Below are 14,249 nucleotides of genomic sequence, written 5' to 3' on the forward strand. Positions count from 1 at the left end.
TTGGTCCGGCTATTAAGGGCTTCACTTTTTGTCGTCCGTTATTGAGCATTAACGGTACACATCTATATGACAAGTACAAAGGCGTGCTTCTTGTGGCGACCGGTGTAGATGCAAATGGCAGTTTATTTCCTCTAGCATTTGTAGTTGTGGAGGTAGAGGATACTTCTAGTTGGAAGTGGTTCTTTGAACTTATATACAAGTGGATTCCTAGTGTCCGTGCGCCCAGATTAATTATTTTTATCTCGGATAAGGAATTATAAGGGCATTACATGAGGGTTTTGGTGCACCACATCACCATCGATATTGTTTGAGGCATATAAGAGATAATTTTAAGAAAAAACACGGTGAGATTAATTTGCAAAATCTTTTGTGGCAAGCTGGGTGTGCAACCGATACATTAGTGTATGAACATTGTAGAGAGAAGATCAAGTCTTTGTCATTAGATGCACATAATTGGATTGAACATAACTTGAGGCCTCAATTCGGGGCATTATGTAAGGATGAGGGTGTGTGGTTTTGCATGATGACAACTAATTGCTCCGAGAGCTTTAACGGCGTTCTTAAAGGAGCACGAGCTATGCCAATACAATCATTGGTTGCAAGAACGGTCTATAGGCTAAACTCATACTTCAACAAAAGGCGTGAGGACGGTGTAGACTGGACAACGCGTTACACACCAAAGAATGAGTCTATTTTGCATAGAAGAATTGAGGCAGCAAGATTATGTCAAATTACTGTATTCAATGACAATAAATGGTAGGTACAGGATTATGACGGTATCTACACCGTTAAACTGTTTGATGTTGATTGCATTTGCACATGTAACATACCACAACTTCAAATATACCTTGTGCACATGTTCTTGCGGCTTCCTCCAATCAGCCGGGTGGTGCGAGAATTCCATATAATCGGTATTGTTCACCATGGTATTCAACAATTCATTACCGAAAGACATACAGTGAGAGTTTTCATCCACCCGATGATAGTCGGTATTGGCCCGAATATACTGGACCACGACTAATTCCACCTCAATACAAGAGACAAGCAGGTCGACCACGATCTGTACGAATTAGGGGAACCATGGATCAAGGACGAGAAGGAATTGTCAAGCATAAAAAATGTAGTCTTTGCAAACAACCGGGACATACTCGACCTCGTTGTCCAGCTAGACTCAATAGATAGCAATTAATTGGTAATAATTGACATATTCAAATTGTGATTTATTTTAATGTAGACAATATAATTAGTCGTGGATCGGTTATTGATATGTTATAATTGTATGTGCAGGTATATACACCATGGAGCCTGGACCGATTAGTGATGAGGTCCTATATGACCAGCCTCGACACCGTTCACATGTTATATCCTTTACAGAGGTAACTAAGTTTCTTATAATTTCAATATTGCATTCTTATAATATTGTATTCTTATATATTCATTTGCTTTACAGAGAGGCCCGGATATTGTTATGGTTGATCATAGCCTCAGCCATAGCCGTTGGCATCTAGAGGATGAGCGCATAATAGCAGCTGTAGGACGGGCCGGCTTCTTGACATGTTCAAAGCTTCGTTGGATGAGGCTCGATTGGCCCCTACTCACCGCTTTGATAGATAGGTGGAGGCCGGAGACCAACACTTTCCACTTCCGAATGGGAGAGTCTACTATTACGCTACAGGATGTAGCTATGATACTTGGTCTCCGCATAGATGGTCTGTGCGTTACCGGCAGTGATAGACATTTTTGGCCGACAAAGTGTGAGGAGTTGTTAGGTGTAGCTCCAGAGTTAATGCCTGGAGGAAATATTAAATTGAAGTGGCTAAAAGATACCTTCTCGGTACCGTTGCCTTTTGATGCGCCGCCAATATTGATTGAGCAACATGCACGTGCATACATTATGCACATGATCGGTTCAATATTATTTCCAGATTCGAGTAAAGATAAAGTGCATGTCAGGTATCATTTTTATCAGTATTTACAATTATGTCTGTTGATTTAGCTTATTTTGATAACAGAGTCAATGTTGTGAAAATGCTAGGTGGTTACCACTTATCGGGGACTTGGACACGTGTGGTGCGTTATCGTGGGGTAGTGCGGTTTTGGCGTACCTATATAGAGAGATGTCTAAGGTTGCATTGATGAAAAATAGTGACCTCAAAGGGTGTCTCAGCTTACTGCAAGTATGGGCATGGGAGATGGTGCATTTGAAGCCGAGACTATACGTGAATTTACAATTAGACGGACAAATTCCACTAGGATGCAGGTATTATATTTTTTAACGTAGTAAATATAATTGTAGTTATTCATTTGGTACTGAATTTTGAAACTAACACAGATGGAATGTCCAAAAATGTTTTGACGAGACCCCGGCGAGACAGTTAGATTTCTACCGAAATGAGCTTGACCGCATGAAGATTTTTCAGGTATCATTTCTATAAAAACGAGTTTTTTCTTCTATATATCAACTTTCGTTTTAATGATATGCAACAATTATATGTAATACTCTGTAGATGGAATGGGACATGCGACCACATCCCCGGTTGAGTTGCAAAGAGGATATGTGCCTCGGGGTATAGATGAGAGAGAATTAGTAAGTATTTTCAAATTTATTCATTTTTATTAGTATTTTTCAATATTGCTAAATTATGTTTTTTTTAAAATTTGCAGGTATCAACAATAGATGATGTTCAAACCATTGCAAATCGTGGCCTGGAATTAGCTCGAGCAGGTAATATAGAATTAAATATAAAATTTACATATTATAATTTGAATTTTACAGTAATTTTTGCATTTCAGATTTTTTTGAATTATCTCTCGCAGGTACATATCCCGAAGCACAGAAACATGCATCAATATATCAGTCGATAATGCAGAGGCTTCACCAAGCCTTACATCGAACTCATGAAGACCTTCATGATGGACGAGAGGTAGCGCAATTAGTATACACACGTCAACCACGACAAAGACGAGGACGATGCAGAAACGACAATGAAGGTGGGCCTTCCCAACGTGTTGACGACGGAGCTGGACCGTCATAACCACAAACGCAACCGGATCATGAACTCATCGAAGGTCGGGATGGAGGAAGCCGAAGACAAAGGAGGAGGAGAAGAGTTCTTGGATGTATATAAGCTAATCGGTATTGTTATATAAATTACAATCCTATTTTGATATGTACATTACAAACGTATTTCAAGACAATAAATGGTTTTTGGATTTGTAGCGGAGACTGTGGTGTGACTTATTAGATTTGTAAGTGGGTTTGTGGCGTGATTTGTTGGATTTGGATTCATAAGTTTGTGGTGTATTTTATGATTTTTAGATTTGATATATGTGTTTATACAGGGAATTAACATATGAGTTTGTATAGGGAATTGATATATGTGTTTATGCAATGGTGTAATTTATGATTGTTGCATTTGAAATGAGTTTGTACGGGGAATTTTCCCGCAGCAGAAATACGTATTTCTGCACATTATGTACAGGAAATACACGGGACTGCTAGTCCCGTGTATTTCATTGTGCCCAGGAAGTGCACGGGACTAGCAGTCCCGTGCACTTGGTTCGTTGCTCTCTGTAAAATGCACGGGACTGCTAGTCCCGTGCATTTCATTGTGCCCTTGGTTCGTTGCTATCTGTAAAATGCACGGGACTGCTAGTCCCGTGCATTTCATTGTGTATTTTGAAATACACGGGACTAGCAGTCCCGTGTATGTCGTAAAAAACTTCTTGCAGCAAAACCGACCCTTTTTAAAAGAAAAGGGTCGGTTTTGCTGAATAAAATGAGATAAGGTCGATTTTGCTATTTAAAATGCTAAAAAGGTTGATTTTGAAAATTTGTCCTTCTAATGATAGATACCAAAATGAGGATACTTTCGGTGTTTCATGTTCCTCATATAAAGTTCAGATCACCCCCATATGCATATGGTGAGATGTTTTGATAAGAATTCTACTCCTTTATCCCCATACTTGGGGTACTAATATGTTGATAGAGAGTAGTTAGACCAGCGCTCCCATGTTCTTAAATAAACTATACCTTTTATTACTCAACTCAAGATAAAATGCTCTCTATAATCTTGGGAAAAAGATCAAATTTTTTCGGACCCGTGATGTTAAATGGGCGCCAAAGGAATCTTAACAACTGAAACATCTGACTTCGGGATTCGTACATGAATTCAATGGTCGATGCCATTTAGTACATATTGATTCAATAATTGACATTTACATTTATTTGGTACACATTAAATGTCATGGACATGTTTCCGGTGGATACTTTCTCATATAACGTTACGCTATATTCATCATCTTACTGATTGGTTTGGAATTTGAGTAGTTATAAATCGACTAAAAGACACAAAAATATAAAGTCAAAACTGCAGTAAGAAATCATTGCTTTTATGAGCCATTATTTTTTATGTTTTTTAGTAATAAAAATAACACAACTCTCGTGGCCTGGTCAGCATTTCCCCGAGATTTTAACCATCAAGGCAAGTTTTGATCCAGAAGGCCTTAATTGGGCCGTGGGCTAAACAAAAGAATCCGTGAGGCTCATAATTCTCATGACCTCTCAAACAACAAGGGGAGACTCGCACTGAAGAATCCAGAGAGCGAGCAGACGAGGCGAAAAATGCTGTTCCGCGGCGGCGGCGGTGGCGGCCGGGCGGCGACGGTGGCGATGAACTTGGTTCGGCATTTCTCTCGGAAATGCGCGCCAGATCTGAGGAGGATAAACCCTAAGGTGCCGAGGGAGGAGGCGAAGGCAATCTCTCAAGAGCTCTATAAGATTATCAAGGAGAGAGGTCCTCTGTCGGTCGCCAACACTTGGAATCACGCTAAGGTAAGCATAACCAAGCGGTGGGTTTTGCGAATGGAGAGGTCTACGAGGTGCTCGCGAGGTGTTTGATGGAATGCTTCAGTAATTGTAGTGTCATGATCATAATGCTTGCTATCTGAGGGATGTTTAGATGGGTCGAGAAAGTATCGCATGGTCCCCGATCCCCGGCATCAAGCGTGCACGCCATAGGGCTGTCAATCATTGCACGAATCCGAACGCTGACATCTACTTGGTGCACATTAAAATGTCATGGACCATCCTCACCGGATACTTTCTCGTGTGAAGTCCATATATGTTCCCTTGTTAGTTCTATAGATTTTAATGATTGCATTTATAAATGCGTTAGGATGATGAGGAGAGGAGTGTTGCTACGGGGCCCCAAAATATGAGACCAATGATGGTCAGCTCATTATGCAATAGGAGGGGGATATCTTCCCTGTTCCCTCTGTTGGTCCCATATTTTGGGTCCTTGGGGAATTTTCCTGAGGAGAGGATCACGACTACCTTTTATCGTTTGATCCATTGATGTCACTTCTCGTGTTACGATCTTTTACTGTAGAGTTTTAGACAATAGGCAATGGAAACTTGGTGAGAGGTGGCGTATGACATAGAATACAAATTCAGCCAGAAATTGCCAAGATGCAATAGACAATAAAACAGTGAGCCATTCCAAGAGGTTAGAGCCAGCATAAGACTCTCTAGAGTAAAGCGGTAGACTCAACTTATCGGAAAATTAGTTTATTAGTAGCATCGTAAAGTTAAGGTATTGTACGAAACTTCCCATGCTGGGAGATGATGACTAGGACCGATGCCTGGCAACTGCATAAAACCATTCTGATCATGTTAATGTTTGCGTGTAAAATTATATATATATGTTTGGTTATAAATCATCATTTGCTATTCTTGATATTTAAGCAAATATGTCTCATGAGTCATGACTGACCTTGTTGTTTTTAGGATTTACCTCGAGGCATGTGCATATTTGCACGCATATGCATACATAAAACATGGAATTTTTTGTCATGTTGGCCCTTTATTATTATTATTATTATTATTATTATATTTTTTTTAGGGGGGGGGGGGCCTCTGTGTAGTATCTTTGGCCTATATCCTACACCACGCTACACATGTTCTAGCATACGTTTAATATAACAGCACATCTTCATTTAAATTAAAAGTTCTCAGGGGATAAAAACTAGAGCTGTATATAACTATTGAGATGCCTTTGCATAAAAAGAAAGAATACACGTTTAAATAAGTTCTAAACCAAGTTTTTATTTAAATGAACATTCTAAGCCAAGCACCTACTCTTATGTGATTGTGAAAACGCAATTCTTCCATAGAATTATAGTTTTCTAACAGGAAAATGCACAATGGTTAAGTCTCCTAAGAATATGTTGAAATCTTTTTGTTTATAGTAAGAAACCAAACTTACTGATTCATTTGCTCCTATTCAATAGGAAGCAGGCATTGCTGGGCTCAGCAGCAAAACCCATATGAAGATAATGCTGAAATGGATGAGGGGAAGGAAGATGCTCAAACTTTTCTGCACTCACCATGGCAATGCCAAGAGATTTCTCCACTCTACTCTTCCCGAAGAGCCAAAACCAGCTCAAGAAGAAGAGATTGCAGCAGCCGCGCCTTCTGATAGCCTTCAGCCTTCTATGAGGCAGGAAAAGAAACTATTGAAGAAGCTCAAAAAGAAGCAGAAAAGGGAAGAATATCAATAATGATATCAGAAACATGATTCTGATACGCGTTCCTTTATGGATGTTGCTTGATTTACTTGGTTGACAACCTTATTGTATCTTGTGGTTACATTGTAGTTTATGACAATCGTTATGGTAATACACTTGGGGGTTATAGTATTCATTCTTCTTCTGAAATAAAGTTGTCTCTTTATTTAAATGAATACGCGATTGTTGGTTGTGAAATATTTTAAGTCAAAGGAAAGAATTATGTGTAGTTATTTGTGGAAAACTTTCTTTCATATGGATTGGTGCCTACAAATTTTTTGGTGTTCTAGTTGAAATACTTGCATTTGATGATAGCGAAACGAATAGATCATGATTTCATTTCATTTGATTTCTGATATTTCTTCTAGTAATCATATATAAAGTGAAAGGAACCAAATTGGATGTAAGTTTTTGTTATAGTACACTTATCATTACGTCCTCCTTAATTGAACCGTGTCTGATGGCTGGATTCCATGCCCAGTGCCAGGCATCATTATCACTAGCCACACCAAGCACGCATAATCAAAATCAAAAGCATAGGATCAATCATTATGAGCGGTAGTTGCAACAAAAACAAGTAATTACTAAATGCGCCCTGCATATAGCACATTATCTCTCAACATAAATTAAGTGGATATCTTAGAAAGCAGAAAATGGAGTAATGATGGATTTTGCGGCTGCATTGCTTTCTCTCTTAAAACGTACATTTTAAGGGAGATTTTTCTAATCTAGGTATCATTTAATAATTACTTGTTTTTGCTCCAACTATTGCTCATAGTTAATGATGGATCCCATAACAGCACTTCAACCCTGATTTTAAAAAACAAGGCTCAGAAAACATACAGGATTACTGTTGGAAACATAATATACAATACAACAAAAAAATGCATATCATGTAGATTAATCATAATTAATTAAAATCTAGAAAAATACCTGAAACGCTTTCTGAATTTCTTTGATAATCAGTGTCAAGATCAATACAGTAGCTTTCTCAAGAGAAAAAGCCTCCAACTGAAATCCACCCGTCACCGAAAAGGAACAATACAGAGAGATAGTTTCTCAAAATCTATTTCTTTTTCTCATCCCTTTTTGAGGCTATATATGAGCCCTATATATAGGATTAGATCTGCCTTATGGATTTTAATTTCAAAACAATCTTAATTGTTTAAAACTCTTATCCATAATATTTAAAGATAGAATATTCTTTCCATAACAATTAGGATAGTATCCATAATATTTAAAGATAGAATATTCTTTCCATAACAATTAGGATAGAAATAGATTTGTTCAAAAACTTTATCCATAATAACAATTAGGATAGAAATAGATTTGTTCAAAAACTTTATCCATAACAATTAAGGATAGAATTAGAATTATATTGTATGCATACCTCTTCTAATGACATCAGTGAGACCAATTGGGTCCTATATCGAGAACCAATTATTAATCAAATTAATAATTTTAATTTAACAATCAAATCCCTATCCGACCAACTGTTCATAAAAGCTCTTCCATAATATGAGATTAAATATTCGTGAATAATATTATCTTACATTCTGTCCCCTCCAGTATCAATTGATTTTAGGAAACTTTATTGAGCAGGACAAATCACCTACTTGCTCATTCCTAAAATTGCAATCCCATGATCATAAATAAAAAACATTTTCAAAACATCAAAAATATTTTATTTTATAAGAAAATAAATTTAGAAAAATAATTTTTAAAAAACCACCCGTCGACGGGAATTTAATATATTCATGGGATATGCATAATAAATTAACTCATAAAAATGAGTATACCGGATCCTATTTACATATCCATCACTTCGCTAAATAAAATCTAATAACCCAATATTTCAGGCTGTATAACACTTGTAAAACAAGCTTAACCATCATATCAAAGTATATTAGATTATCAAATCGAAAATGATAATATCATCAAGTCTAAGGGACCATGTAACAATTCAGATTCTCTCTCTCTTAGGTGACTCTTCCTAGAGAATCCAAATAAGGTCTTGCGCTGCACATATCAAATATGCGCTTATGACATACACCCGGGGAATCTTCATTTCCGATAGTTGAGATCAACCATCACATCTAATATGTCGTTGTTATTCATAATAACCTGTCATAACTAAGCTATCCTTTACTAGTTATAGGTTAAGCACAAATTTAAGAAATCTCTGAATTAGATCATATCTCCAAGCAAGTGACTATCATATTGCATAATCTAACAAAATAATCTCTAAGGATAATATAACAATTATATAAAAAGATACCCAAACAACATGTGCAATAATAAACTCAATTAATAATCAATAAAAAATGTATTGGATGTTTAAGGGCATATAACACTACTCTAGCAACTACTAGTCTCGTATGTTTAGCGTATGTTTTCTGAACCTTGTTTTTCAAAATCGACAAGAGGTCTATTTTGCTAAATATTTAGCAAAATGATCTATTTTGCTAAATATTTAGCAAAATGGTCTATTTTAAAAAAATTCCCAATCCCAATTTACAAACATGGAAATTTGGAGACTAGATACGAAAATATGATATACTTTAGGGTCCAACATGAGAAGAACCCTTACCTATTATTATTAAACTCCGCTCTCGTGCACCTCGAGCTCAAATCCCGCTTCAACCAAATCGCAGTCAGCGCTCTCTCATTCTCCCAAAAACCCAAATGGGTTCTCTCAAAAACGCCATCATCGCCATCCTCGTCCCTCTCCCCTCGATCGTCTTCTACCTCTGCTTCCTCAACAGCAGCCCATTTCCTCTCCCCTCCAACCTCCATCAATGGTGCACCGACCGCCCCCTCCTCCTCGCGAACATCCTCTTCTTCCTCAACGTCAACCTCCTCTTCTGGCTCATCGGCCTCCTCCTCTCTAACCACTGGATGATCGACCTCTACTGGACCGTGATCCCCGTAATGCTGGCCCATTACTACGAAGCCCACCCGAAAGCAGAGCCCAGTGGGCTGAGGTCGAGGGTGTCGGTTCTGTTGACGTGGGCTTGGAGTTTGAGGCTGACGCATAGCTATTTCAGGAGGGAGAAGTGGGAGTGGGGAGCGAGGGAGGACTGGAGGTTTAGTGATATGAGGAGGCGGCATGGGAAGCAGTGGTGGTGGATTTCTTTTTTCGCTGTTTATTTGTCCCAGCAGGTGAAATTTATGATCTGGGTTTTGATTGGGATTGGGATTTGAGGGTGAATTTGGGATTTTTTTTTGGGGTGGGCTTTCGTTGTCTGGGTTTTGATCAGAATTGGTTTTGATAATTTGGCTCTTTTTGGGTTCGGAACGGTTTGCAAAGTGTTTGAGGAAATTCCCGTGTGAGGTTTCTTGGGTTGATTGATAGTTTTAGAGAGTTTGACTTGGGATTTTATTAGGTTATAACTTATAAGAGGATGAAGAGAGAAGAAAATTTCTGGGGCAGTGTGGATGGGTAGTTTATGAGTCTGTTGTTCTACTATTTACACATGCTTGCATTTTAGGCTGGGCCTTTTAGCTACTGTTCTAATGGAAACCACTGTCTCAGAGTGGGATGAGTTTGAACCTTATAATAAATGCTAGATAAAGTCTAGCTATAAATTCGAAAAGAAAAAGAAATCAGACTTGTAGTTACATTCAGAATCTTTTTTTTATTTAAAGAAATAGATGCATGAGATTGGAGTGCAAGTTTGGAAAAATACACAAGGGTCTCCTTTCATATTACGTTTCCTTTCATATTACATAGTTTATGGTAATTTGGTGATAAAGGAGGTAAATTCACAGTATTTTAGTGTAATTAGGAAAAGAACTTACTTAAGCTGAGATTGTGACTGCTGTAGATGATTGTTGTACAAAATAAAAGCATGACTGTACCTGAAGATCTTAGCTTTGTTCATATTAAGAGGAATATTTTGGATCTTCTTCTTTATCTTATGTATAAAACCGTAGTTTGACCTAAACTCTTGTTTTCACTTAATATAAGGTTTACTTGCTATACATGAAGATAGGGAGTTCGAAAATCAGATCCTAATCTTATATTTAAACTTAAAGTTTGTGCTTGGTCTTGAAACAGAATATGTTTAGGTATTAAGACCCATCATTGAATTTTCGCACTTACATGAGTTTAACTTGTGCCAAGCTCTTGTAACTTAACAGGTTTTTCTGATGGGTATTTGCTTGCCAATGTATGCTATCCACTCGAGCAACAAACCTTGGGACACTTGGGATTTCATCGCCACAATCACCTGCATAACTGGAATCATTGTTGCCTACTTTGCAGACACTCAACTGTATAATTTTGTCCAAAGGAATGAATCCTTAAAAGAACAAGGAGCCCCTATTCTGCTCAATCTCGATAAAGGATTATGGGGATACTCTCGTCACCCAAACTATGTCGGAGAGCAATTGTGGTGGTGGGGTCTATTTATGTTTGCGTGGAATGTGGGCTACGGATGGATGTTTTGGGGCCCACTTGTGAATAGCATGTGTTTGGCTTATGTCACGCTGCTGGTTGAACAAAAGATGTTGAAAAAGGAGTACAGAGCTGAAGCCTATAGGCAGTATCAAAAGACTACGTCGGTGTGGATCCCTTGGTTTAGGTTTTCTATTGGAGGGAGCAAGCAGAAGAAGGGCTAAGGTTTGGTAATCCTATAATTCTTCTGTTCTTTTATATGTTCATGTTCTTTGGTGATGCATGTTGTTGGAATGTACTATTCTCTGTTTTACATAATGATGATTAAGGATGTGTTTCCAATATCACTAAGACTTGTTGTACTTTTTTAAGTAACATATTAGCGTTCACTACAATATGGTATCTTGTGTGAATCCGGTCTAAAGGTGTCAAAGCATAAGTGTTATGGACTGCTTTTCGTTATATAAATCAAGAGTGGAAGAGTATATTGCACAATAATTATGGAAGTTTTCAGGGCTTCTTTAGGGCATTTTTTTTTCTATGAGAAGCAATGTTGTTATAATTCTCAATCAAGAAAAGGATAAATCAGAAAGAAAAGGTAACGAGCAATGTTGTCAGTAGCGGGTTAAACCCTTAACAGGGACTGTTACAAAATAAGTAAATAAAAGATATTAATAAAACGAGTCATCTGCTTAAAAATTATCTTTTATTGGGTTAGCCATTCTCATCTGTACTTTCCTCTTTGTTCTGGGTTCAAAGAGTACTATAATTAGAGAATCCCAGTGGCATGAAGATTAATGTGCATTCTTCATTTATCAATTTAGATTTAAGGTAAAGGTTTAGAGTAAAGGAATTAGATAGAGGATAATGATTGATCTCTTAAATACAACAGTCATCATCATCACAATAACTCGAAACATACATCACAAAGCCCCTTCTTTTTTTGCTTACAAAGACAAGGAATTGCACGATGTTTAACTTTTTTTATAACAAATTACCACTCCCCTTTATGAAGAAACCTTATCTTCCGACTCCTTATCAGCCACAACATCCTCATTTTTGGCCTCTTCAGCCTTTGTCTCGGCCATCTTTTCTTTCTTCTCGATGACAGTAACCTGTTCTGCAATGGGTGTGTCCTCCTTTACAGGCGCGGTCTCTTCTACCTTTGGTGCATCGACCTGCTCACTGATCTCTGGAGCCAAGGCCATGACTTCGGTTTTCTCAGCCTCTGGTTTTGACTCTGATAGGTCGACAAGTAGCTCCTCCTTGATCTCAGGCTTGGTGGTTGTTTCAGCCTTCACCTGCCAAAATGATTGAATACAAATTATGAGAAATTGGTATAAACATGAGTGCAACAGAAATGAGAACGTTATGATGGATGATTGGATTTACACTAAGAGATATAATAGAAATGTATGCATTCATAGAAAGTTCGAGGTCGCTCCAATTGAGGATAAAATGAAAGAGATAGGTTTAAAGGAGGTTATTATAAGCACCAATTAGGATAAATGATTTAGGAAAAATAATAAGATTATAATTAATGGAGAAAGGAGGATTACGGGTAGACCCAAGATAACTTGGTTAAATGTTGTTAAGAACTTGATTAACTTTGATGAAGGAGCTGGGCCTCAAAAGAACTGAGTTGAGGAGCAGGATTCATGTTTCCACCTCAAAAATTTGTTGTAAAGATAGGCATTGTTTCTAGCTGTTGTTTATGAGAAATCGGTATAAAAAATAGGCTAATTGTGGATAGGCACTCTGGTTGATATGTTTTTACACTCTTTTATCCTCAGAAAGAGAGAAAATTGTTTTTGACAAATAGACCCCCTGAGGGTAAAGAGTTAAAAAAACCATTTCACTCTGAGGGTCTACCTGATAATTGGGTGATACTAAAGGAGTCAATCCGTAATTATCCCTGAAAGGATTTGGGGAGATGTAAACGTATTATGAACGTCATACCTCCTGAGCTGGGGCATGATCCTCAACTTCGACAGGCTTTGTGGACACCTCGACTTCTGCAGGTTTCTCTGCAGGGATGGGTTTGGTGTCATCCAGCTCCTTGGGTCTGCTAACACAGCCTCCCATCGAGCCGGGTGACAATTAGAATTAAGGTGGAGTTGGAAATTTTGGAATGCAAGGAAAATGGTAACGGAGATCTTCGGATCAATGTAGGTATATATTGAAGGTCATTGGGGTAGTTGAGCAATGGAGAGGAGGAGCCAGTGGGATAGGGAGGAAGGGAGTTGAAATTTTTCTAAGTTTAGAGGGATCTTGAACGGTGATAATGGAAGGCTTTTGTTGGCTTTGACCCTTTCAAATGGTTTGTGTTGTTTCTTTGTTCCATGCTTTTTGGGAGTATATAGTTTGAGTTAATTATTACAATTAAGGTTTGCAATGGACAGAAACGAGTTTTTTTTTTAAATTTTTTGGGTAAATGAATTTTCATGTTCGTTGTCCTATTTATAAACTTATTCTCATATCTTTATTCTTTGTATGTTTAATCTTTAATTTCCCTTCCTGCCGCATGATGCTTGTAGACATAATTGCTTGAGTTGTACATGACCATGGACAACTGGATAGCTTATTTTAATAAAGTTATTTGTCTCTTATCTATATGGAAGAAGTTCTTTTCTTCAGAGTTTCCAAGTCTATGTCTTTCACTGATCCGATAAGCTCTAACAGTTTGATATCGTTTGTGGGTTTATCATACGGATGTTTGTGACAAGTGAAGGGAGTAAATGTAAAATTACGGAGTAGAGCACAACATAGCGGCTTCTCTGAATTTTTCAGTGTTAATTGCACTTAAGTACCCAATGTTTGCATCATTTTTAACCATGCTACCCTAAAGTTTTTTTTTTTTTTTGCTCAAAATACCCCAAAATTCAAAAACATTCAACTTTGATACTCTAAACATGTGTGGTACCATAGTTAAATTTTCTGAAAGCTTATATAAATAGCTTGTAGAAAAACTTACATAAGGTCAGAAATGGGTATACTTTGGAGGACTAAACTGCAAGTAACCCAAAATAATATTTGACAATGATGAAACAACCAACAACAAACAGAAACCCAACAAAAGCACACTCGGAAATTCCAAAGCCTCTCCTGACCAAGCCAAGCAAAGAACCGCGTCCTCCTGCCTTTTTTCCCCCTTTCTAATTCTAGAAAGGGGGCAATTAGGGTTAGGGTTTCCAAAATTCCCCAAAAATGCCATCATCCCCAAATCCCTCAATCCTCCTCCTAACCCTAACCCTAACCCTCCTCCTCCTCCCCCTCGCCCGAT

General features: G+C 37.8%; 3 protein-coding genes and 1 long non-coding RNA gene across 4 annotated transcripts; 3 read left to right on the plus strand and 1 right to left on the minus strand.

Annotated features, from left to right (window-relative positions):
- Positions 2,197–2,518, plus strand: LOC109826335. The gene is made up of 3 exons (XR_002243279.1): positions 2,197–2,260; positions 2,333–2,420; positions 2,508–2,518. It is a non-coding gene; the product is annotated as an uncharacterized LOC109826335 (long non-coding RNA).
- Positions 4,552–6,703, plus strand: LOC109825573. The gene is made up of 2 exons (XM_020392429.1): positions 4,552–4,834; positions 6,292–6,703. Exons 1-2 carry the CDS (start codon positions 4,625–4,627, stop codon positions 6,559–6,561), a joined length of 480 nt encoding a protein of 159 aa, XP_020248018.1. The 5' UTR covers positions 4,552–4,624; the 3' UTR covers positions 6,562–6,703.
- Positions 9,185–11,361, plus strand: LOC109825572 (uncharacterized protein C594.04c). The gene is made up of 2 exons (XM_020392428.1): positions 9,185–9,729; positions 10,711–11,361. Exons 1-2 carry the CDS (start codon positions 9,253–9,255, stop codon positions 11,188–11,190), a joined length of 957 nt encoding a protein of 318 aa, XP_020248017.1. The 5' UTR covers positions 9,185–9,252; the 3' UTR covers positions 11,191–11,361.
- On the minus strand, positions 11,841–13,122 carry LOC109826013 (chondroitin proteoglycan 1). Its single transcript, XM_020392958.1, has 2 exons — positions 12,926–13,122; positions 11,841–12,267 (listed from the first exon to the last, which is right to left on the minus strand). The coding sequence occupies exons 1-2, from the start codon at positions 13,049–13,051 to the stop codon at positions 11,974–11,976; spliced, it is 420 nt and encodes a 139-aa protein (XP_020248547.1). The 5' UTR covers positions 13,052–13,122; the 3' UTR covers positions 11,841–11,973.

This window comes from Asparagus officinalis, chromosome 10 (genome assembly GCF_001876935.1).
Source record: "Asparagus officinalis chromosome 10, Aspof.V1, whole genome shotgun sequence".
Lineage (NCBI taxonomy): Eukaryota > Viridiplantae > Streptophyta > Magnoliopsida > Asparagales > Asparagaceae > Asparagus > Asparagus officinalis.

What these genes read in the sequence shown, in the direction of transcription:
- LOC109825573 (XM_020392429.1), top strand. Translation starts at nt 4,625, where the DNA reads ATGCTGTTCCGCGGCGGCGGCGGTGGCGGCCGGGCGGCGACGGTGGCG. An exon ending in ACACTTGGAATCACGCTAAG is followed by an intron (nt 4,835 to 6,291) that starts GTAAGCATAACC and finishes CCTATTCAATAG; the next exon opens with GAAGCAGGCATTGCTGGGCT.
- LOC109825572 (XM_020392428.1), top strand. Translation starts at nt 9,253, where the DNA reads ATGGGTTCTCTCAAAAACGCCATCATCGCCATCCTCGTCCCTCTCCCC. An exon ending in CTGTTTATTTGTCCCAGCAG is followed by an intron (nt 9,730 to 10,710) that starts GTGAAATTTATG and finishes GTAACTTAACAG; the next exon opens with GTTTTTCTGATGGGTATTTG.
- LOC109826013 (XM_020392958.1), bottom strand. Translation starts at nt 13,051, where the DNA reads ATGGGAGGCTGTGTTAGCAGACCCAAGGAGCTGGATGACACCAAACCC. An exon ending in ATCATGCCCCAGCTCAGGAG is followed by an intron (nt 12,268 to 12,925) that starts GTATGACGTTCA and finishes TCATTTTGGCAG; the next exon opens with GTGAAGGCTGAAACAACCAC.